This window comes from Pungitius pungitius, chromosome 4, assembly GCF_949316345.1.
Source record: "Pungitius pungitius chromosome 4, fPunPun2.1, whole genome shotgun sequence".
NCBI lineage: Eukaryota > Metazoa > Chordata > Actinopteri > Perciformes > Gasterosteidae > Pungitius > Pungitius pungitius.
In genome coordinates, this window is record NC_084903.1 from 22,946,702 (window position 1) to 22,970,409 (window position 23,708).

Here is a 23,708-nt window from a genome sequence, read left to right on the forward strand (position 1 = left end):
TGCCGCGGCCCACTCAGTCATATTTGGGTGTGTCCACTTCCTCCAACCCCCCCCCCCTGTGTGCCGGTTTCGATCCTGCCAGTCTTAACCGGCAATCAGTTGATTTTCAACATTGATTCATGCAGACTTGCCACAACGTAGCTGCCAACACTGCCCTCACTGCGGTGGAGTAGTCTGGAAAAAAATACTCCCCCCCGTTAAGAATCAAGAATTGTTCTTGAGTAGAATCGTGACCGTGAAACAGTTCTGCACATGTGTGGTAGAAAAAGATTCGGAGACGGATCAGAGGACATTAGGGGGGAGGCATCGTTGATGGGGGGAGGCGTGCGGACGTCTGTGTTGATCGAAATGTAGGAGGGGGCGTGATGGCGTGAGACGTGCCAGTAATAAACCCCGTCTGACACACTGGTGGTCTCGGCGGGGGGATGTGCGTTGTATTCAGCAGTGGCCGCTGCAGAAGCACCTGGCGGAGATCCGTGCCCCCCCCCCGAGCTTCTAGTCTGAGCTGGATTCCGTCTGTGTTATTCCTGTATTTACATCTTATTTAAACTGGACCTGGCCCGGCCCAATGGGGCCAGGTCTCTTTCAGAGAGAGACAACTGCCCCAGGGGGAGAAGAAGAGTAATATAAATGAAATGCCTAAAGGGATCCACATGGCTTTGTCGTCCTAATTAAGATTGCACAAACAAGGAGCATTTCACATTATTAATTTATTTTTTGCATGGCTAGTTGGTGTTACAATGCCCTTCGGATTGCATCACTTGTGGTTTACGGCGACCTTTGGCAGTAAGGCCAACCCTATGTCTGGATCTTTTCTCCATTCCTTTATTGGCTTCCACGGGCCGTCTTTACCATTTTAGTAGATTTCTCATCACACCTGCTAAACACAACTTCTAAAGAGCAAAAGGTAACCCACCGATGCTGCTTAAAAGGTGTTTTTCTGATAAGCTCGAAAGACAGCCGAGGCTTACCATATGAAGCCAAGACGGATTCAAACTGAGCCTGAAGGTGTGGCTACACACGTGTAGAATCCCACAAGGTCTCCCTTTTTACACATGTTGGTTTACTGCGCACAATCACATAGATCCACGCAATTAGGACAAGTGTATTCGAGGCGTCCAACATTACATCCAGTTCCTTGAGTGCCCTGTTATGATCCCATTGGAAAGCACCAACATTAAAACCCTGCACAGAGTGAGGATTTAAGAGGTATTCTGGGAAGTGTGCTTCACTTTGTGCCTCTCAAGGAAAGCAATGAGCTCTGTGGACTTTAAATTCAAGACAGTAGATCCCCTCTCAGCGACGTGTCTTCAAATTCATTTTTTATAGTGGATTAGATTATAAAATAAGCAGCCAGTAGTATAAAATGTTTTTATTTTAATAGAATTTCCATCTGCCCATCCCATTTAAACAAGTAGTTAAAGAGTTAATGAACATATTATCTTCAGAGCAGACCTTGACTGTGAAATTAATTAGACAACATAAAAGTCCCTATGGCATAAAACTCCATTTAATGCATAAATATTGGGTAGTGCTCAGCTAAAAGCTGGAAATTGGGTTACTTAAGGCAAAAAATGAATAACGTCAGCGTTTTTCAGATCAACCAGTGACAATATGACCTCAGGAACCACCGAGCTGCCAAGTGGGTAAACAAGCTTTTTTCTTCACTTGATGACAAATTCTGATAACTTTCAAGAGTAGTCTTTTTTTGTTTTGTTTAGTCACATAAAAAACAGTAACTCAAGCTGAATCTGCTCTTTAGATTGTTATAATTTCCAAAACTCACAGCCATTAAAAAGCGTCACTATTGTGCCATAAGCATAATGTACAGGTAAAGAATAAAATACAGAAAGAATACGTATAGCTGAACATGTTAATACATTTAATGACACAGCTTCCTTTTGCTGGTAGAAAGGAGCACATACTGTAGGACTGGCTCATTGTTCTTGTACTCAGTGTGTTAACATGCACAGATCCTCAAATGCACCTGTCACCAGGTTAATAAATGATCCCGGTCTTTGTAACTGATTGGTCTTTAAGATGAAGCCCAGTTGACAAGGTGTTTGATCTGTAACGGAGGGTTTTGACTTTTCTTCCATGTGAAACATCAAGGTCTCTGCTCCAAAGGATTGTTAATAGAAAACTATAAAAACATGTAAAATCATTTCAGAGAATCACAATCCATAAATATTTTCAAAACATGACATTTTGTTATAATCTTACACCTCCTTTCTCTAAATATTAAGAACGGTTCCCCCAAACTATTACTTAACACTTATAATACTGTTATTTTCCTCTCTCAACGTTTGATGTATACATTTATATTTTAAACACTTCTTTATTTTCTTAAAATATACCTATATTCTTTACATATATTTGTTTTATTTTTAAATTGACCTAGCATCACCCCTAACGCTCGTGTCTTAACACTCAAATGCTCATTGCGACATTATACATCATTCAAGAAAACAGAACTTGGGTTATCGTGCTTCGAACATCAATCAAAGCAAGAGACAACATTAAAATCCCAACAAGATATTTGTCTTAACTGGTGCTGATTGAAAGATTGTACCTGCGTACTGACATCCTTCCAGACAATGACCCGCCGTTTCGGTTCATTTTTTTGGAAAATCCAGCAGCTGTGATCCATGTGCTCTTTTTCAACCTTCACCTCAATTTGGTTAAACGGGGATAATCGGGTTGTTGTGTGCATGTTAACACACTGGTTGAGTATTGCCAATACAAATTTACAGAAATTTTAAATTCAACATTTATTTTTAAAGACTCGATTCCCCAAGTAAAAAAACAAAATAAAAGTCAAGGGTATATCGTCAAGATGCTTTTTGCTGCTGTGCAATTTCTCCCTCTTATCCACTTGAATACACATTTGAAGAGAAGATAGTATGCATCCCAACTGCAGTTTGTCAGATGGCCTCCGCTCAAAGTTCACATGATTTTCATGTTGAATTGTACGGGTGCCTCGGTCGGACTGGCCTCCTCTGGCTCCTCCTTAGGCGGCACGTACTCAACCTCTATACTTGTTGTTCTATTTTGTTTCCCTCGACTCCAGAGGAACAATATCACAAGACAGAAGAGGACGACTCCCAGGAAAGAGATAAATCCCATGGTGGTTGCGATAATGAGGGTCTTTACATCAAACGGGAATGGAACTGAGGCCCGGGTCACATTTGCACCTTCGTCGCTGGGCTGGTTTGAGATGAAGGCGAATGTCTTGTTCGGCTGGTGGGGCCAGTTGGGGGAGTAGCTGTGCACAAAAAGGTGAGCGGCTTTGGTGTCGTTGCCTGCCGCGTTGCTTGCGATGCACAAGTAGGTACCGTTGTCTTGGATCTGGGCGTAGCGAACCTCCAACGTGCCCTCGCCAGACACAGAAAGTCTTGACCCCGCAGTCTTGGTCGTGATGTAGTCCTTCTTGGGGGATAGCCACATTATCACGGGGACTGGATCGCCCTCAGCTTGGCAAGTGAAATGAACCGTTGTTCCGTCGTCCACGTGGCTTTCTTGGACCTTATAATCCACGATCTTTGATTTCTGGCAGATGAAATAGTCAGAAGGGAGAATGTCCGGGAAGTCCTTGAACTCTTTTCCTTGAACGACCTCTGGTGAAGCGCACATGGGCTGCTGTCTGTTAAAGTTGAGCCTCCACCGCCGGCGGAAGACCCAGAGCAAGCGGCAGTCGCACGCCAACGGGTTTTCGTACAACGCCAGCGTCTCCAGGTTCCCCACCGAGTGGAAGACAGACTCCTCCAGGGTGCTCAGGCTGTTGCCGGATACGTTGAGCACACGGAGGTGGTTGAGTCCCCGGAATGAGTAGGGCTCAATGGCATCCAATCGCCCACCCGCCAAATGAAAAGCCTGAAGCTTCTGGAGATTGAACAGTTTGTTCCCTTCCACAGTACGAATGGGATTGAAAGACAAATTCAAAAGGCGAAGATATCGGAGGTGGCTGACGGCTTGGTAGGGGATGCCGGAGAGGCTGCAGTTTGTGACGGACAATGATGTGAGGTTGAGCCCAAACAAGCATTTTCCGGTCATGGTCTCCAGAGCGGGCATTTGGGAAATCTCGAGCACTCTGAGCCGATAAAGCCTCTTAAAGGAGTAATCCTTTATGACGGTGACGTTGAGATAGCGTAGTCGAAGCGACAGCAGGTTATGCAGATGGCTGAGGGCGTCAGTGGGCACTGAGGCCAGATTGCACCCCTCAATGTTGAGGCTTTCAAGGTTGCTCAGGCCGTGAAATGATCGAGGCGAGATGAATACCAGGTCGTTGTCACCGACCTCTAGGGCCCTCAGGTTGTACAGCTCCTGGAACATATAATCAAGGAGTATGACAATTTTGTTTTCGCTTATATCCAGCTGCGTGAGGTTGGTTAGGCCTGTGAACACCCCCAGCTGGATGAGCTTGAGCTGGTTGTTGCGCAGACCCAGAGTCCGGAGGTTCATCAGGTTGCCGAAGGCCCCGGGCTCGATGGATGAAATAGTGTTCTCGTTGAGCTGCAGCTCCTCCAGCTGAGGGTAGTCGATGAACTCCTCGGTGCCCACGGTTCTCAGGCGGTTCTTGCTCAGGTCGAGCAGCCTGGTTTCGGTGGGTATGCCCTCGGGGAGGGCTGCCAGCCTCCGTCGGTGGCACACGACGGAGCGCTCCTGGCCGTTGCAGTCGCAGCGGGAGGGGCAGCCGGTGGTGGATCCAGAAAGGACGGTGCCAAGCATGAGGATCAGGATGGGCTGCCAGCATGCCACCAAGTAGCTGTGCCCTCCTGCCTCCCCCAACACCATCCTGCTTCTCACCTGCGGACACGTGGGAAAAAGAGGAGTGGTCGTAAAAAAAATAGTTTTAAACGGATTGTCGATGGATGTTTTTTAATGGATGTGACAATTGAGTATGTCCTTCATACAAAATGAACACACTGCTGAAGGCTTCTCCCAGGAAGCAAAAGCGACCGTGAGTCTATTCACTGACATGGTTTCCCTTCATTTAATTATTAACCTTGAGATGAGATGAGATTTCCAAATGTGTGCAAATAACAAGGATATATTGTATTTTATGGTCCAATAATTAATTCACTGAAACGATATCCTTGCATTTAATTCTCTCAAATGTCATTGAAATGCTTTTAAGTTTATTAAAACTCTGGGGCAGTTTGATGACCTATTGCTTTTACAGTTACAATTTCTTAGCATTATCTGATTCTAATGAGGCACCATTGAGCCTATTTTCCCAACATAACCTACAGTATGAGCTGAATACATTCCTCACGCCATAAAACAAATCTATTTTCTGAACTTTTGCAAAGGCTTTTTTTCTGCACACCTTTAAAATGCTATAAGCCTTTCCCTGCATAACATTTCATTATATGGTAATTTCCCTCACAAGAAATGAAATCAGCCAATCATTAAAAGGACTTGGTCACACCATATAACCACCCTGCTGTGCTTCTGACTTCTGAGCACGCCGAAAACAATTACTGCCAATATCAGGGACACATTGTCTCCGCTCATACAGGCCCCTTTGTTTTTAATTAGCAGCCAAGAAAATGCCGCAGTACATCTTTAAATGGCTCTGTTACGTCCCCCTGACGTGATTCAGCACGCACTGTGTGTGTGTGTGTGTGTGTGTTTGAGGGCCCGCCACGCCCCCTCGCCGGGTCCCTGATGAGCGAACCCGAGGCGCGTCAGCAAAACGCCCCACATAAACTCCTCCCTGTGCGCTCATGAAAAGGCCCCTTTATGTCAGGCAGCTCAGCTAAATACCGGGGATGTTTTCGTTGGGGTTCTCTGACATTTGTTTGGTGGGGAGTTCAGTACTGTTTGTCTTTATTTTGGGTGGCTGAACTCTTTATTTTCAAGTTGGTGGGGGGGGGGGGAGATTTGTTTATTGTTTGTCCTCGCTTCACTCCATTTCTCTCCGGTAATGTTTAATATGACGTCATGGTTTGCTAACCTGTGTTAGCTATTGTCAGATTTCTTTCGCCTTTGGCGCTAAAACAAAAAATCTAATGCTCGCTTGTGCTAAAGCCTGCAGCCGCATGCATCTCAAAAGGCTGCAACGGGGCTCCCTGAAAAATTTGCAAACTTAAGTTCCCCGCGCCACAGCGGAGCGCCTGACCTTCCGCTGACCTGAAACACGGGTTTCTGCCCAGCGCTGATAAATGGAGAGAAGGAGGTTGTCGGAGGACTTTAAACCCCTATTTGATTTCGACTCAGGGGAACTTTAACCTGCTAAAACCTTCAAGCTCTGCTTCGCACATCAATCACGCGTCTTCAGTTTGAAGCTACGGCGAGTGGAAGAATAGCCTCTTGCAAAGTAAGAGAAATCAGGCCCTGATCTGTGCATTATTTTGGCTTTTTTTTTTTTGCTCAACAAAAGCAGGTGAACACTGAAGCAAAACGTTGGTGGGATGTGATGAACAAGTAGCGTGTTGCTTTGCAATGGGGGGGGGGGGGGGGGGGTAATTAAATTCCACATTATTGTGATATCATTAAACAATAATCCGTGACGTAAGGGAAAAATGTGTCTTTTTGGATTTCAAAGAGGAAATCCCATTATGAGAAGATAATACTGTCTGTCAGAATATTTATCATGCTTTTCACACGTGGGCGTTGAACAGGCACCGCGTGGTGGGAGCGCTTGGCGTCATCGGCGCCGTGCCATTTAGAAACCTCTCTGGCCGCCTCGCCTCGCCTTCCCAGCGCCGAGAAAATAGAAAATAAATTAAGACCCGGTGGCGTGAGCTTCCGACTGATTCTTTCATCGCACGCGCACGCATTAAACATCACTCTCGTGGTGATTTAGAGCCGCGGGACTCGAGCAGTTGAGGGATTGTGGTCGGAGGAGTCCCAATGGAAGCGGTAATTGCGGCGTCCATTTTCACTTGCAAGTGTTCTCCTTTGTGCAGGGCTGCGTATGTCGGGCTCTTCGGGTGTGTGAGAAATGATGATAAACAGTCCGAATGAAAAGCTTTTCGCCGTCCACCTGTGTGGTTGCTTTGCTATCCACCGCCCCGGCCTGTCTCGCTCTAGACTGCGTGCGTTTTAGCATGACTCGTTTTCAATGGGGATTTTCAAAATATTTTCCAAAAACACAAAAACCCTGATCCATTGTGCATCCACCGTGATCCACCGATCGCTCGACACGCAGTGTGATTTCATTCCGTTTCATCTCTTCAAGTCGGGGGCCTTATGAATCAAGCCGAGACTCACGGATGTCCTTTGCGAATCGAAAAAAAAAAAAAAAGCCGAAATGCGGTGGCGATCTGCTTACCAGAGTGGCATGCATGATTTATGATTCAGAGAGTAGTAAAGGGCAGGGGGACTATCGGTGTAGTGTGGCCTCGGCGCTCAGATCTGCTCGCTGTATCACCACTCTGCGTGGAACTGGAGCTCAGATTCTGAAACAGAGAGCTGCCTCTCAATAAGTGCGTTATGTGTACACACACACACACACACACACACACACACACTTCTTACGCTTTACATGTTTGGATTGGTGTCTGGAATCCTCTAAGAATTGGAAAAAGAATCCATTTTATCCCCTCGATCCGTTGCCACGATTCTTTCCATTTCTTTTTCCTGCAGGTCTTGGAGCCCTTTCCTTCTTTTCTGTCCTCTCATTTTCTCCACGGACCCCTCCCCCTGTCACAGTCTCCTCTCGGGGAGTCTGCCTCGGCTCAACGTTCGAATGAGTCGTCGGTCGCGTGACCCGGTCATAACTCACCGAAGGAAAACATCTTTTAACTCCGCAGTTTGAAGCGGCGACGGAGCTCGATGCAGCCCCCGCGTCGCGGAAATTCTCAGTGTTTCATCATTTTCCACAAATGCTCGTGATAAAAAATATAATTGAAATGCTTTGCCTGAGATGGAAGAAAAGAAGTGTTTTTCCGCTTGCCCGCCTGCGTTTTTTCTCCGCGGGCCTCTCGGCGTCTCACCGCCGTCCCTCAAAGGCATGTCTCAGCTCTGCACGGGGCTCCCGTTGCCCGGGACGCCTGCATTGCCTCTCGCACGGCCTCGTGGTCGGACTCGGGAGAAACCGGAGGGAGGTGTGCGCACGGCTAACGGGCCAAAGGATCTCTGCAGGCAGAATGCAGACAGATGAGCTGCGGGCATCGGTGCACATATGTCCTTTTTGTTTCTGGGGTATTTGCATTATTAAGTGGAATCTGTGGCGTATTTGTGTACAATGTCCCTGTCGGATACTTCCAACCTGAAGCCACCTTCAATCATCAATGCAGCTTGAGTTCTGAGAGCATTTCCCTTGGTATGTTAAATAATTCAGCATTTTGTTTTGCAGTATGTGTGGGCAGGTTTTGGGAACTGGTGATGTGATTTCTATTCATTTTTTTTCCTAGCTGACTTGTCGCCATCCCAAAATATGACTTATTTGCAATTAAATTACATCAGACTTAACACATTGTTATGAAAAATTGTGTTAACCAGTTAAAAAAAAAGAGTCAAATGCTCTGAAATGTTACACTAGAGTTCTTAATTAAATACCTTTTTTCACAGGGGAAAAAAGAACAGGGGATGTTGTGCAATGTTTTTGTAGACACATTTCTTACACCCCACACATGAAGGTTGATGATGCTTTCCTCAACCCCCCGACCCCCCACCCCGGGGAGCCATGAAGGCTCATCTTATCAAAAGGGCGTGCAATGGATCACGGAACTGATTGCCTGGATGTCATCAGGGTGTTGAGTCAAAGAAGGGGAAAAATAGCGTTTAGAGATGACCCCCCCTCCCCCCCGTGTGGTGGTCCGTCTCATCGATGAGTCCTTCTGCCCGATACACTTTTCAGTTGTTGTTTGTTTAAGCAGCTTTTCAGCCTGAGAAGCCTAATTTCACACGTTGTGAAGTAAGTGTGAACTCTTGTTCCTTCACTTCTCTAATGTCACCAATGGTCGTTAATTGTTAATAATAACTAAATAAAATGTTAAAAGATTGCATGTTGTTTGATATTGAACACATCATGGAATGAATATGTATTAGTCTGCTCAGAGATGTTATCTACGTGATACCACAAGTCCGTAAGTCTTTCTTAGATTGACTTGAACATATTGGGATCTTTTGCCAATACTTTTTGGCAATACAATTGGCGACAATTTCCAAAATGCTTTGCAATGTTTAGAGAATACAAGATTAAGCTAAAAACAACCAGCTACAGCAACAGCAAGTTAAAAGGATTAAAAAAGATGAAGATTGCCTCATATAAAATGTTTGTGTTCACCTGACAAATTAAATGCAAACATTTTAAAATCCCGAAGCAAACAAACAAGAAAAGCTCGACATCAGCACATGAAAGTGCTGACGTGTCTGGGACGAGTCTCTATTAGCAGACTAGTGCGGAAAGCGTGTCCAAACAGCTGATGTTTTCAGTGCTTTTTGGTTTGCACTTTAATCATCAACATTGTATCGGCAAATCCAAAAAAGGTTTTTACATCTAGCCTCAAGATTCTCATGGGACGACGTCGATGTCGAAGAAGCCAGACATCTGGCGCGTTCAGATCTGCACACGCGACAGCTACAACAAACCCGGCGACCTGCGAAGATGATCAAACGCTCGCAGGTTGAATGTAGACACTTAAGAGCCACGGCGACGGCTAATCTGTATCCTGCAGAGGAGCCAGCGGCGAGGAACCAGAAATCCCGTGAAAACAAATCCTCCGTAGATAAAGGTACAAGCGCCTGCGTGGCGTCGAGCGCCACGGTGCACCGGATCGACACGGTTCACCAAGGCTCCAGTGCTCTCCGGCATGTTCCAGCACTCAAACCTTCTAATTCTACAGCAAATAAACAGAAGCGTCTCGTATCTCGCATGATTGTGCTCTGACAGACAAGCAGTGTCAAAAGCATTTCACTAATATTCAAAGTGGCTTTTCATTAAAAAACAGCTTCCTGCAGTGTTAAAAGCATGTTGTGTCCTTCCACCATCACCCTATCCAAATATTTAACATGCGAGGATCACCGACAGGAATACACTACGCCAAGAAAGAACCATCATGGCCAAACGATGATATCTTGTGAAAACATGTCATCTATCTTGGGAAGTTTTAAGTGCAGTTGGAAAACTAAAAGAGACAGCACACGTGAGAACATTTCCCCTTTCAAGCAGACGTCCGTGAGTGGAAAATAAATCCCACGGACGACTTATCCCATCATCCAAGTCGGGTATCAGAACTTGGCCTTTCTCTCCGAATGGTGATTAGCGTTTCCTCCGATGCTCAGAGAAGCCTTTTCTCAACCAGGACTGTGGTTAATGCAACGCGTGCACCAGCCCTGCAACTAATGCAATACTTTTATCATTTCAAATCTAGTCAAATCAAAGAAACTACAGAGCCATCACGTGAAAAACACATCAATTGTTGTTTTTCAGAGAACATTCACGATGGTGAACCCGAGCTTTAAAGACCAAATTTTGGTGCTGCGTGTGTAATCCTTCAGTCCTTCAGTCCGCGTGCTTCCTTCCGACTGTGCAGCCTACACTGTCAGAAAAAGAGGTACAATACAGGTCTATTTTTGTTCCTTAAGGTACAAACTTTGCAAATGTACCCTTAAAAGTACAAAAATGTATCTTTAAGGTACAATTACGCACCTTTTAAGGTACAATTACACACCTTCCATTGTACATTGTGGACTTTTCAGGGTCTAAGGTACATTTTTGTTCCTTACATATTCGTACCTTAATGTTTAAATGTAAAACTGCAGGAATTAGTGGATGCTCATCTCAGCAGAAAATGTAATCTCTCAATATAGAAACACAAGTTAACCTATACTTTCAAACTTATTTACTGTAGCCTAAAGTTTTTAGATATGGGCAAAAGTTTTTTTGGTGGAGTGTGCCATTGAATCATTTTTAATCATGTTAAGGTGGAGTGTGTAATTATTTATATTCACAAACAGTATTGAAGAATTTGATTTTCAAACCCGTTACCCTAGTTATATTAGAATAAAACTGACAGATAATTGTTTATGCTTTAAGTTGTGTTCTATTGAAAGGATCTAGCTACAGGCTAACCAGAGCTCGACTCGGCGGAGACATAAAAATTGCAGCGCGGAAGGATACATGAGTGAATACACAGTGATCCAACTATCAGTCTCTGTCAGCGTCGATCAAAGTCGGGAGGATGGCGCTTGGCCATTTATCAACGGAGGATTTAATCACGGAGTTACTTCGTTTTGGAGTAGAGGTCACTGAAGAGGAGAGGAGTAAATTCAAAGGTAAATTATTTGATTTTTTAATCAGTGTCTGTGGTGTTGATATTCAAAGTTGGAAGTTAACTTTTTCCGTTAGCTACTGTTAGTGCTAGCCAAGTTCATACACAACATTAGCTAGCTAGCTAGCTAGCTAGACTCAACATTGATGATTGCCATTATTAACGTTAACTAACTAGTTAGTTAAAGCATTAGCAGTATTATCTCCCCTATTGCCATTCCACAACGTTAACGTTAGCTATAAAGCTACTGCGTCAGAGGATGAGAGACGTTTTTGGCGCCCCAAAGTCTTTTATTCTGACTTACGTCAGCTAGCTGATGGAGGCTATGATCAGAAGAGAACGATGGAAAAAAAAAACTTTTTGCCGCCGAACAGTCTTTTGTTCCGAAATATTTTAGTGCTAAAGCAAAGCCATTTGGGCTGAATGGCACTATCGGTTGCCAGTGAGGGTTTGAAATTATGATTTAGTCTTCATTTTGTTGTCAAACTGTCTTAGAGCATTTTCGTAAAACCATGTCGTTAAGACCGACCTTAAATTACAACACCAGTCAGGTTAACTGACTGAACAGACCAACGGTTAACCTCCCTTTCGAGTAATTTTAACTAGTTAGCTAGCTGTCGTTATAAAAAATAAACCGATTACTATCATTATTGGGTTTAACTTTTTTCAATACTTAACCCGCTGTCCTGGAAAAAAAGCAAGATAGGCCTAACGTTACGTGATATTAATATATGTGTGTCTGTGTGTGTGTGTCACACAGACACACATTTCCAGCGTAGCTACGCCTAAATACTTTCAGTGTGTTTTTTATATGGATATTAGGGCTTCTCAAAGTCCGGACCAAACGGCAAGCCTCTGAATATGAGAAAAATACCCAATGAACCAAACTGGATCAAAACTATTCCATTGACTTACATTAACTTTACAGTCTGACATAATGTACCTTTTTAAATTGTTGAATGCTGTTACCACAGTTGTGGTTAACATTGCTGTTTTTTCTTTTCTTCTATATTGTATGTTAGACAATGAAGTTGACGGAGAAGCAGTGGACTATGGATTGACTGAGAGGATGGTTTCATACCTCTTTGAAGGATCATTTAAGAAGCAAGCCAAATTCAACCGATTTGTTCAGCAGTGGAAAGAAACCGTGACACTAACCCTTGAGCCTGCCCCGGTACATTCAGAGAAGGCTACAGCGGAATCAAGGTACCTGTAACTGTTATGTTATGTGATTGTCATAACGTCAGGCCTAAAAACCATGGAAAATAACTATAATCTCATAGCCATATAATCTATCTTTACGGTTACTACTGAATGTTTTTATCTGGATCTGAATTCACCTGGCTCTGGTAATTTATGTAGTATAACATTATGCATTAGTGTGTACACACTCTTGTAGAATGTAACTAAGTACATTTACTCCAGGACTGTACTTCAGACCAAATGTTGAGGTACATGAGTCTTTTCTTTTCATGCCACTTTCTACTCAGCTACATTTCAGAAAGAAATATTGGACTTTTTACTCCACTACATTCATCTGTTACAGCTTTAGTTACTAGTTACTTTAGTTACTTTACACATTAAGATTACTGCACACATAACACATGTAGTTTATAAAATCTGATGTTTGATTCTAAAGTAAACTAGCCAACAATATAACGGTCCAGCTGAGATGATGAGACCATTAAACATGCCTGGTTGGGTCCTTTACTCACACTACACTGGTTTAATACTTTATCTACATTTTCCTGATGATACTTTACACTGCAGGAATTAAACTTGTATTGTTACAGTGTGGTTAATTTTCCATACATTTTAAGACTATTCTTTTATTTCACCATAGTCATGCCATCCCATCATCAGCCTTCCCAGCAGTTTTCATCATTCCTAAATTTCCCAGAGATGTTCAGACAAAATTGGACCAAAAACCGCCATGCAATATTGAGAGATCCGATCGGAACAAAATCGTGAGAACATTGTATGAAACCATGGCCCTGATCAAAATGTAAGTTTTGAAACCCAAATTTATTACGGCAATCGAGTTATTAATACTATGTCTGATGTTACATTCCTCACCTTCTTTTGCATCGGTTACAGGTTCCCGACCAATGATGACTATGTGAAAGTGTGCAAGGCCCTGATTTTGAAGTACCCTTTCTTAAAGGACAAAGAAGGCAATGGTTATGTGAGCTGACAGATTATTTATTGCCAACCTTTATTATACCTAGAGTACTAATGCAGTCCAGATATTAACTATGTTTTCTGCTTTTTTATGCACACATTGTTTTCCTGCATGTATTTTCATGCTTGTGCTTTCAGTTTTCTGCAAGTGGTTTGTATGCCTATTTAATTGTTCAATTTTATATTCTTTTAAATAGCATACCTGGCACATGTCTCTCAAACGTAAGTTCAAATATGAGCGAGTGCCACTGATAGATGATGAGGAGGTGAGAAGAATGAAACTGAAATTTGGTCATCACAAAAAGCCTTTGCAACACGAAGAAAACACAAGCAAACGAGCCAAGACATCAAAGGTCAGAGCATCTTCATTGGTTCGTTGTATATCTATGTGTGCATGTTTTACACACAGTGTGGCCCAATGGTTAGCCCCTTAACCCAGCATGGTATAGAATAGTTCCCCCTGTAAAGTGCCTTTAAGTAGCTATGATAAAGCACTTTATAAAATGTAATAAATTATTATCAAGGGCTCATTTTTCATAAACATTAAAAAGGGGAAAAGCAACTGTCAAATGAGCAAAGGTTTGTCATCCTTTTGTGTCATAGGAGGTGGATATTATTGGGGAGGATGATACCTCAGTAGCGAGCCATGTGAAAGTCCTGCAGGACCAGTACCGGAAGACACAGCCAGATGCCCGAATGGTGGAGGAACGGATGATGAGGACATTCGCTTGGAGAAGGCGAGAGATCGCCAATGGGATGACTGTCGAAGAAGCCATTAACAAATATCCATTCCTTAAGAGTCCATGTGGGGTTTGTCTACATTTTTTATTTCCTTACATTTGTTGGGAGTTCATATTAAATTACTAAAGGCTCTCTTTGAAATTTAATTTTAAAATCCTATAATAATGTTGTGACATGGTTTTTGTTTGTACTGTGTTGCAGCTATTTCAGGAAATGGGCCGGCTTCATGATGAAATGAATATCTGCCGAAGATTCGAAGATGGCTTTAGGGTCCTAGTACCCACAGTGCTTAGATTGACTCAAAGCAAATCTCCCCTTGCAGATCTGGTTTTGGAGGAAAGAGAGGCTGCCCTCACCGAAGATGTCCCTGGTAAGTAACTCGCTGATTAGCCATGGTCACCCTTAGTGTTGTGGAGCCATTTAAGCTTAATATCTTTTCTATTTTTCTTTAGACAAGATAAGGTCTAACTAAGAAAAAATACACTGTACATTCACGTAATACAGTTCCTTTTTTCTTTTTTTACTTAATTTTTAATTTTCAGGGATTGATTTCAGAGCTGCAATCCTGCTGTTGCCGATCCTGTTCAGGGAGAAAAATGACATTCTCGTCATACTTGGGAAGGTGTGTATATATGAACAGTATTTTTTTTTAATAAATATTTTGTGGTAGATTTTTTTAATTTAACTACTTTATGATCTCTTGCAGGATCAGCCACCATCGCCATATCCTACTGTACAACTTGACGCTGTCGCTGACTGGAGGACTGTGCTCACTCGAAGGGTCCCTGCAGTGGTCAAACTGGATGGACAGTCAGTCTGCATGGCGCTTGGTTTGGAGGAAGGTGTTATTGCTGCTTTTTGTGCTTACTTCATCTACAACGTGGCATATCCATCTCGCCTGAAGAACACCCTGATATTCATTCAACGATATGTTCTAAAAATGTCTGAGGTTGGTGACAAGCCTCTACCTGTTAGTGTGACCAGGGTCATCAACATTTTAGCTTGATCAACAACAGCAATGCGTACACCATTCAGCTGTCCTAAATGCTCTCGAAGAGCCTTCACATTGGTGAAGTTAATCCAGCACATCGGACTTGTTCATGCTCATGAGCCACATTTTACCATAAAATGTGGCCTTAACAATTGTCAATCAACATTTTCTAAATATGAGTCCTTCAGACGACATATTTACAGGAAGCATAAAGACATTATAGCCAGACGAGCCACTGCTCATGACATACAGGAAACAGTAGTGGGCGAGGAGGAGCAGGGGCCCAGTGATGCTGTCAATCCTCCTGAACCTCCGGAGATGAATAAACTGTTAGTGCAGTTTAGAGAGAATCTTTTTGGCTTTATTCTGAAAACGAGGGAAAAAAACCACCTTCCTCAGACTGTTCAACAAGAAATACTGGATGACGTAAATTTTTTGTTTGACTTCTTTAAAGCAAACTATGATGAATTTCTAAAATATCATCTTGAAAAAAATGGCTTCAATGTGGAATCTTGTCCTGAACTTTATGAAGTTCTGCAGTGCTCTGACTTTTTTTCAGAGGCATCAAAACTTGTTAGGTCTCCGCATATGTTGAAAAACTACTGCAAATCCAACCTTGCAATGACTGAACCTGTAGACTACGCACTGAGAGACCCAAGTGGTCATAAAGTTGGAAGCTACTCTTATGTACCCATTTGTGATGTACTTCAGAAATACTGCTCCCGTGAAGATGTTTGGGATTCTATGCAGAGAGAGCGAAACTGTGAAAGAGATGTACATGTTTTAACTGATTATAGAGATGGATTATATTTCAGGGACCACAAGGTATTTGCAGATAATCCAGATGCTCTAAGGTTACACCTGTATGAGGATGAATTTGAGGTGTGTTATCCACTGGGTTCTAAACGTAACAAGCACAAACTTTGTGCATTTTACTACACTGTTGGAAACGTAGGTTCAAAGTACTGCTCACAGCTAAAACATATCCATCTAGCTTTGCTTGTTCGTTACATTCATGTCAAAAAGTTTGGTCTAGATGTAATTTTGAAACCATTACTGGATGACCTTAAGAAACTGTCATCAGAGGGACTAACTATCATTGTTAATGGCATGGAGAAGCATGTTTTTGGAGCTGTAGCTGCAATATTGGGAGACAATCTGTCATCTCACATGATAGGTGGATTTACCATGTCTTTTGGTGCTGGTCGAATATGTAGATACTGCATGGCTACTCACTCTGAGATGAGAATGAACTTCAGTGAATCAGATTTTGTTCTAAGAAATGTTGATGTACACAGGTACCATTTAGAATGTGTAAGACAAAATCCAGAAAACAAAGGAATGTATGGAGTTCGTGGTGGATGTGTATTTGACCAGTTAGATTACTTTGACGTCACAACATCTCTTCCTCCAGATGTCATGCATGATTTCTTGGAGGGTGTAGCACCGTTGGTATTGAGGCTTGTTGTATGTAAAGCTCATCAAGAAAAACATATAACCATACAAGAACTAAATGAGGAACTAAGAAAGATGTCTATTGGACAAAATGATAGGACAAATAAGCCGGTACCTTTCTCAGAAAATATTTTACATGGATCCAGTGTTGTTGGATCTGCTTCACAGAAGTGGTGTTTATTCCGCCTACTTCCCTTCTTGATGGCACACAGGATACCTGAAGGCTGCAGTTACTGGCGAATCTATTTATTGTGTCGTGAAATTGCCGACATTGTAATGGCACCGGTTGTTAAAAAAGAGTCTCTTCCTCTTCTTGATCAATTAATTTCTGAGTTTTTGTGTGGTATGGAAAAAGAGTTTGGAAATGTAATAACTCCGAAATGTCATTACTTAATCCATTATTCTCGTCTAATGTTGTCCTACGGTCCTTTACGGTCTTTGTGGTGCATGAGATTTGAAGGGAAACATCAGTATTTCAAACAGGTAGCTAGTTCCTCAAGGAACTTTGTCAATGTTACATCGACTTTAAGCAGCCGCCATCAGTTTAGACAGTGTTGGGAATTTTCCTCAACTAATATGTTTGGGGAGTATGAGAGGGTTATGGGACGCAGTGTTAACACACTGTTACAGTCTCTTCCTTCAGCTCTTAGGGATTCCATAACTGTTAGTGAGAGGTACAAACATGTGAATTTTCAGGACATTACACTCAACCGAGTAACAGAGGTTGTGATAAACAGTGTTAAATACTGTGTGGGAGATGTCTTTGTTGTGGGTCATTTGCACTGTGAAAAAATACCTTTGTTTTTTCAGGTCAAATATATTCTAAACATACACACAGATTGGGTGTTATGTGGAAAACTATTAATTCCTCTTTCTTTCTGTCATCACTATTACGCCTACTTGGTGAAATATGAACTGGACTGGACTGTACTTTCCCCTTTTGAGGTGATGGATTTGCATGCTTTGGATACGTATTGTGTCGATGATAAACTGTTTGTTTGTATGCGGCATTTATGCTAAGCTTGGTTTTCAGTTGGTTCTTAAGAAAATGTATTACATTTTTTTAAATTGGACATGACATCCTAAAACATTGTGGCATTTTGTTTTGTGATGTTACATTGTCTGGTTGTGAGATGAATTATTATTGAATCTGTGATTTAAACCATTTTCCATTTTAAGGACTAAAATAAATGTCTAAAATGCAGTTGTTTTGCCTTTTATTTATTTCACTTCTTAAGGAATAAAAAGGAACTTTTTTGCCACCTAAAGGTACAAAATGGCTTTGTCACTGGGGCGGTACCTCAATGGGACAAAATTGTACCTTTTTGTAGAGGTACTTTATTGTACCTTTGTTTAAGGTACATTATTGATCCTCTAAGGTACAGTATTGTCCCTTAGAAGGTACACACAGGTAAGGTACAAATTTGCTCCTTTTCTTCAAGGTACAATAATGTACCTTTGAGGGTACCACCCCAGTGACAAGCTTTTGTACCTTAAAGGTACTGATTTGTACTTTTTTTTCTGAGAGTGTACCTCCACGGGACCAGCTGCATGTTCCGAGGTATCCCAGGGGTGCCGGCCAACAGCAAAGTCGGGGCTGACAGGAATTGCTTCCTCCTCACGTGTTCTTCCTCCGCACTACTGATCTGGAAATAACCAGCGTTGGGATCAGAGGGGACCTCTTTCGTCTCCTGGACGAGACGAATCGTTTTAATATTCTCCATCAGCTGATGAGCCGCGGTTCACCTGGGCGGCAACGTTGTTTCTCAAGGGGATTCATTCAGAGTTGTTGACGTGTCAAAGCAGAGGGGAAATAGCAATGGCGATTTAATTCAGTTGAGCCGTGTTTTAATTTGGACGGATTTGTGAAGCAAAAAAAACAAAAAAAAAACAGAAAAGCAGATCAATATGCCAACAAACAAACTGGAAGAGAGCGTTTTAAGCCTGAACCCTCGGCAGTGCGGAAGAAGGCTTTTAATCCATGAATTTTAATATGTGTAATCCTTACGGTCTTTGTCGTTTGATCAATAAAGTTAGCATCTCAAAAATGAAACAACAACAACACAAGAAAACATTGTAAAAGCCTCACTCAGCAAACAAAGTTGCCGTTTGGAGTCGATGGCTCGAGGCAAACGAAGGGAAACGAAGGGATATCTAAAGCACTGGAGATCTCTGAGCCCACACCTACGCACCCGCCCCGAAGAAGACCTCTGCCGAAACGCGTGGGCGTCGGCCCCGCTTGAATAACATTTTACTACAATCACAACTCCGGGCCTTCAGATGCGGGCGATGGCGGCGCACGGAGCAGCGTGGTGCGCTGGTGACCGCTGGGTTGGTGGTTTGAATCCCGGCTGCCCCATGTGCCGTGTCAAAGTGTCCCTGAGCAGGACACCCAACCCCCCCCCCCCAATGGCTCCCCAGGCATTATGTAACGCATGGGTTATAATGCAATGTAAGTCGCTTTGGATAAACGTGTCGGTTAAATGACAGGTAATGTGGTTTTGACTTTATTGTATGTTGCGTGTCAACAATCTGGATTTTTATGATCCCACTTGAGGGAGGGGAGGTGAGCGAAATTGTATTTTTCAAGTGTTTGTTAGTTTTGCAGTCATTTTTTTCTAAAAAGAAAACTTTGAACAAAGCCACAGCATTGCATTATGAACCTTTGGCGACTAACGTGTTGGACTTGGATTTGGGCAATATGCCGGTAATCACATTCATTATAACCGTTCTCGGGTCTGACAAATCCTAAAAGAGCGAGGTCTCTTTGGGGTAGCGGTTGCTCGACGGCGGCATACGGTCAGTGTGGCAGCTTCTGAGCCGGGAGCAGCTGCCCACGGTTTTACTTTGGCAGGTCAGCTTGAGCCAGAGAGACCCGACCAGTCCGGCTTTGTTGAACCCAAACAATGAACTGGAAGGAGCTGAGAGCTGCTCAGCGGTGTGTGTGACGCTTTCACATTTGTGGAAACAAAAAGCAGTGCTCGATGGAGGTTTCATTTGCCGAGCCAAAGTTGTATTTTACTCTTCATTAAACTGTAATATATATCAAGCTCTAATGAACGTTGAGTTTTATTTCCTCCTGATGGACTCATCAACAGGATGGGGTACCTCACAGGGATGTTCAAGCGGCTAGGATCAGCTGGAAATTATTCCCCTACTCGCCATCAGGGATTAGAGAATGTTTTGGACTGGAAATGAGCAAAGAGGGTTGAATGCCGTGCTAAAGAGTGTTTGACCTGAAACAAACGTCTCCCAACCCTCCGTAGAGAGCTCGAGGCGACATTCTCAGAGCTTTTCACACCAAATCACTGGTCAATAATCACCGGGTACGGTGCAAATATGAAGTGCCTCTGCATTTTACAAGGAAACTTATCCATTCAAGTGTCTGTTAAATTGATTTCTTCAAATTGTTTGCCTCTTTTTAAAAGAATGCATCAGCCCAGGTGATGATAAAGAAACAAAAAGGACATATAGATTCCTGAAGCTAAACCACATATTATCTCACAAAGACTGAAGCAATACATTTTCTTTTCCAGTCTTTTGAAGTGAAAGGAAACCAGACGAATGGCGGCAGGTTGGTTTTAAAAACCCGCCAGACAACGTGACCAGACGAACAAACGAAGGGCAGGGGAAGGGACTCTTTGCCAGATGTCCTCTGAGGTTAGTTCCCACTGTACAAGCTCTGCTACAATAGAGCTGGACTACAGCCGGCAGCACAAACAACAGGCGACCTCCCTCCTGCCAGCCCCCCCCCACCCCACCCCCCCGACTGCCTCAAATTTAGCATGAAGCTGTTATTATTACATTGAAGGACTGTGACCTTCTGAATACATTTGCAGAAATGCAAATTCGGGGGTATCCCGTGACAGGTCTTGATTCGTCTGTCCAGCAGACCGCTTGCTCCTCGGGGGTGGGTTACCTGGAACCATCTGGGTGGCAGGTGGACGGTTAGATAGTGACACCCTGGATGATCTCCGGGCTCCTTTCTGGAGCATCGCAAATGAACTGTTGTGTGGCGGAGTGAAAATAACCGTCATTACAGGCCACAATCACCAAATGCACCATAGGAGACCCTACAAAGACTTCAGATGGAGGTTGTTATTCATTCAGTCTTTAGCCTTGTTACCATTCACCCTTTAAAAGTATCGCATAAGAAAAGCATAATGCAAACGGCTTAATTTGATGAGGATATGCCAATGGCAGATAAAAGTCGTTTTTATCCTTTTAAAATAGTTGAAGCGTCTGGATACTCCCGTGAACAAATTCCTGGAGAGATCTCTCTCCGTTTGCCTTTTGCTATATGAATAAAAATGGCCAGACTGACTCGCTTGGATTCGGGTTCGCAGTCTCTACTCCTTCTGCTGACGTGTATTAGCAGCACGTCTGTAGCAGCAGCTTCTGGGGAGATTGGCTTCACGCTTGATAAGGAAACACCGCTGTTGTTACCCACCATTGAGCACAGCGAACCCCCGGAACAAAACACTCTGCTCTCACGTGAAAGCACTTATTGCTTTCTTTTCTTTTTTTTTTTAATGACGCTGGTTAAAACTTCCTGTCATTTGTCCCTTTGACCATTATTCCATTTGAACTGGCTTCTGTAAACACATTACCTCGGCACATTTACTTACTGTGAGAGCCTTGCTCAGTTATGTAGAGAGTGGTATGTCGCAGAACGTGAATGCACGTGAAAGCGGGTTGAGGTTTGTGATGGAGGGGAGCGGCACGTGTTTGTGTTGTCCTTAATATTTGATTAGCATTAATAATTAAATAAATCGTTAATAAAACAATCATCCACATTTGATCAGTCGAATAGATCAAGACACACGAGCGCACAAACAGAAACCCTTTGAGCTGAATCCCCCCCACCCCCCACCCCCCGAGGCGTCAGGGTGAGTTCATTCTGCAGGGTGCTTATTATTTTTTAAGTGTCCGCCACCTGAAAGGGGCACCCGGTCAGGAACTGCAGACTATTTGAATAGATCAACGTTAACTGGGGCGCGCAAACACAACTCCACATCAGTGGTATTCTGCCCGCCCTCGGAGCGGAATGTGGGGGCGCAAACACGTTGAACAACAGGCGCCCGTTTGCCGTTTCACCCGTTGGGCACCACCTGTATGCAGCTGTCATGTACTGTCAGTTTCTGTGCACAATCACAAGCGATTGTATTGTGTAAATGGAACATGTCGACTTTACCTCGCTGCCTCTGCAGGCAGCTGTTGTTAGTAAGAAAAAACAACTCAGTGGTTTGTGTCCAGCTGGTGAACACAAAGTAGCATTTAGCTTCGGCTGCTAAGGTGGCTGATGTACCTGTTTAAGAGCTAAAGAGAGCTAAGATCGTACGAATACAGGGTTTATTACAGTGATTTTACTATTTGTCTCAATCTGCAAAAAACTGAATATTGCTGTGAACCGTAAACAGATTTAAACGCAACACATATTTACATCTTCGCATTCTGTCCGGTCTTGTCCTACAGAAGTATAGACCGTTCTCCTGTGTGAGGTGGCTTCAGTCACGCGTGTGTTCACCAGATGTAAATGGGTGAAATTCTGTTTGAAAGTGCTCATTTCAGTCCGTCGCGAAAATCGCCTTGAGTGCTTTCGAACAGCAGATGTGCTCAGGCAGCGCCAGGGCGTTAATAACTACCAAGAAGAGAAAAGAGAGACTCCAATAAGCTGTCGTAACCTTGATTTCAGGGCCCCAATTAAGAGCTCAGTCTGGCTCATGAAGCCCCCACGTGGAGAGCAGACCCTGCTCTGTGGGCTGCAGCGTTGCGGGCCGTCGTTATGAAAACTCCAGCTTTAGAAATCCAAACAGTGGCAGATTATTGGGGCTGCACAGACACGGGATCACCATCGCCCCACGTCCACCCTCCCCATCAGCATCAACGCAAACACCCATCCATCTAAACCTGTGGCAGATCCAAAGCACCTGCACGGGCAGAAAAATGAATAATAACAACAACAACAACAACAAGAGCAAAACCGGCTGAGAATGAATAAGTCGAGATGAGTGGGCTGGGTTTGAATGAACATGAATGTTACAGAGGGCAGATTAGGGATGGAACGACAACCACCCCGGCACCGGGGGAGAGACCCACAACACACACTTTCACCTGGGATATATATATATATATATGAATACACGGCAGGTGTGTTTGCAGGCGTCCAAGCACACGATGCAATGATCCCCAAACACCACGAGCTGCACAACCAGACGACGCACATCATCGACCCCCGGACCGCGCCGCACACATCCAGATGAAACCATCCGGATGACAAAGCACAAATAAGACCCGGAGCCCTCCTCAGTGAATACCCCCGCCTCCTCTCCCTCTCCGTCCCATCTAGTTGCCCACGACACACAATTGGAACGGTGACATTATTAACTGCACCATAACAAAATAACAAATGGGATCCGGAGCCTCTGCGCCGCGCGCACTTACCAGGACTGTCATGCAGAGAATTCTAATTCGGGCAGCTCCATGTTGCCACGGGAATTCAAAATGCCTCCGAAAGCATGGGGACGCGGACGTGGGACTCGACGCAGGCCGGGGTGGGGGCACGGAGGGACGCGCGCGAGCGAGCGGCGTGAATCCCCTCGTCCGTGGGGCATTTAAAAGAAATGCCTGCGTCCTCTCCAGATGCTCTAAATCCGCGCGCGCTGATAGGCTGACATGCTCGCACACGCGCTCACATGCATGCTGCACCTAGCGGAGAGAGACGGGGAGAGAGAGGGAGGGGCAGCAGGGGGGGGGGGAGGAGCTGCAGTGTGTTGGGAGAACGGGAGGCTCCGGGGGGGTCTGATCGGCATCCTGCTCCTCGGATCCCTGTTGACTGTAGTTGTTCTCCTTCTGCCCACGGAGGCACCGGGATGATCGGGTTAGGGGGGCTGGGGAAACAATTAGCGCCGTGTGTGCGTGCGTGTGTGCGCGCTCGCGCAAAGAAGCTGGAAGTGAGGGGGAGGAGGAGGGGGGGGTGCATATATGGACGGACATTCAATCACTTGATGGCTGAGGACTGGTGGAAAGGTTTAATAAGGAGGGTTCTGTTTTAGAGGCTTCTGGCCAGTATGAGGATGAGCACCCCCCCCCCCCCCTATCAGAAAAACTCACCT

At 44.0% G+C, this 23,708-nt stretch overlaps 1 protein-coding gene and 1 long non-coding RNA gene across 2 annotated transcripts; one reads left to right on the forward strand and one right to left on the reverse strand.

Moving 5' to 3' along the window:
• Positions 1–1,357: 1,357 nt before the first annotated feature.
• On the reverse strand, positions 1,358–23,310 carry LOC119196104 (leucine-rich repeat and immunoglobulin-like domain-containing nogo receptor-interacting protein 1-B). Its single transcript, XM_037451541.2, has 2 exons — positions 23,038–23,310; positions 1,358–4,806 (listed from the first exon to the last, which is right to left on the reverse strand). Exons 1-2 carry the CDS (start codon positions 23,047–23,049, stop codon positions 2,947–2,949), a joined length of 1,872 nt encoding a protein of 623 aa, XP_037307438.1. The 5' UTR covers positions 23,050–23,310; the 3' UTR covers positions 1,358–2,946.
• LOC119200295 (uncharacterized) lies at positions 14,144–14,997 on the forward strand. The gene is made up of 4 exons (XR_009956044.1): positions 14,144–14,216; positions 14,349–14,517; positions 14,690–14,769; positions 14,854–14,997. It is a non-coding gene; the product is annotated as an uncharacterized LOC119200295 (long non-coding RNA).
• Positions 23,311–23,708: the final 398 nt, after the last annotated feature.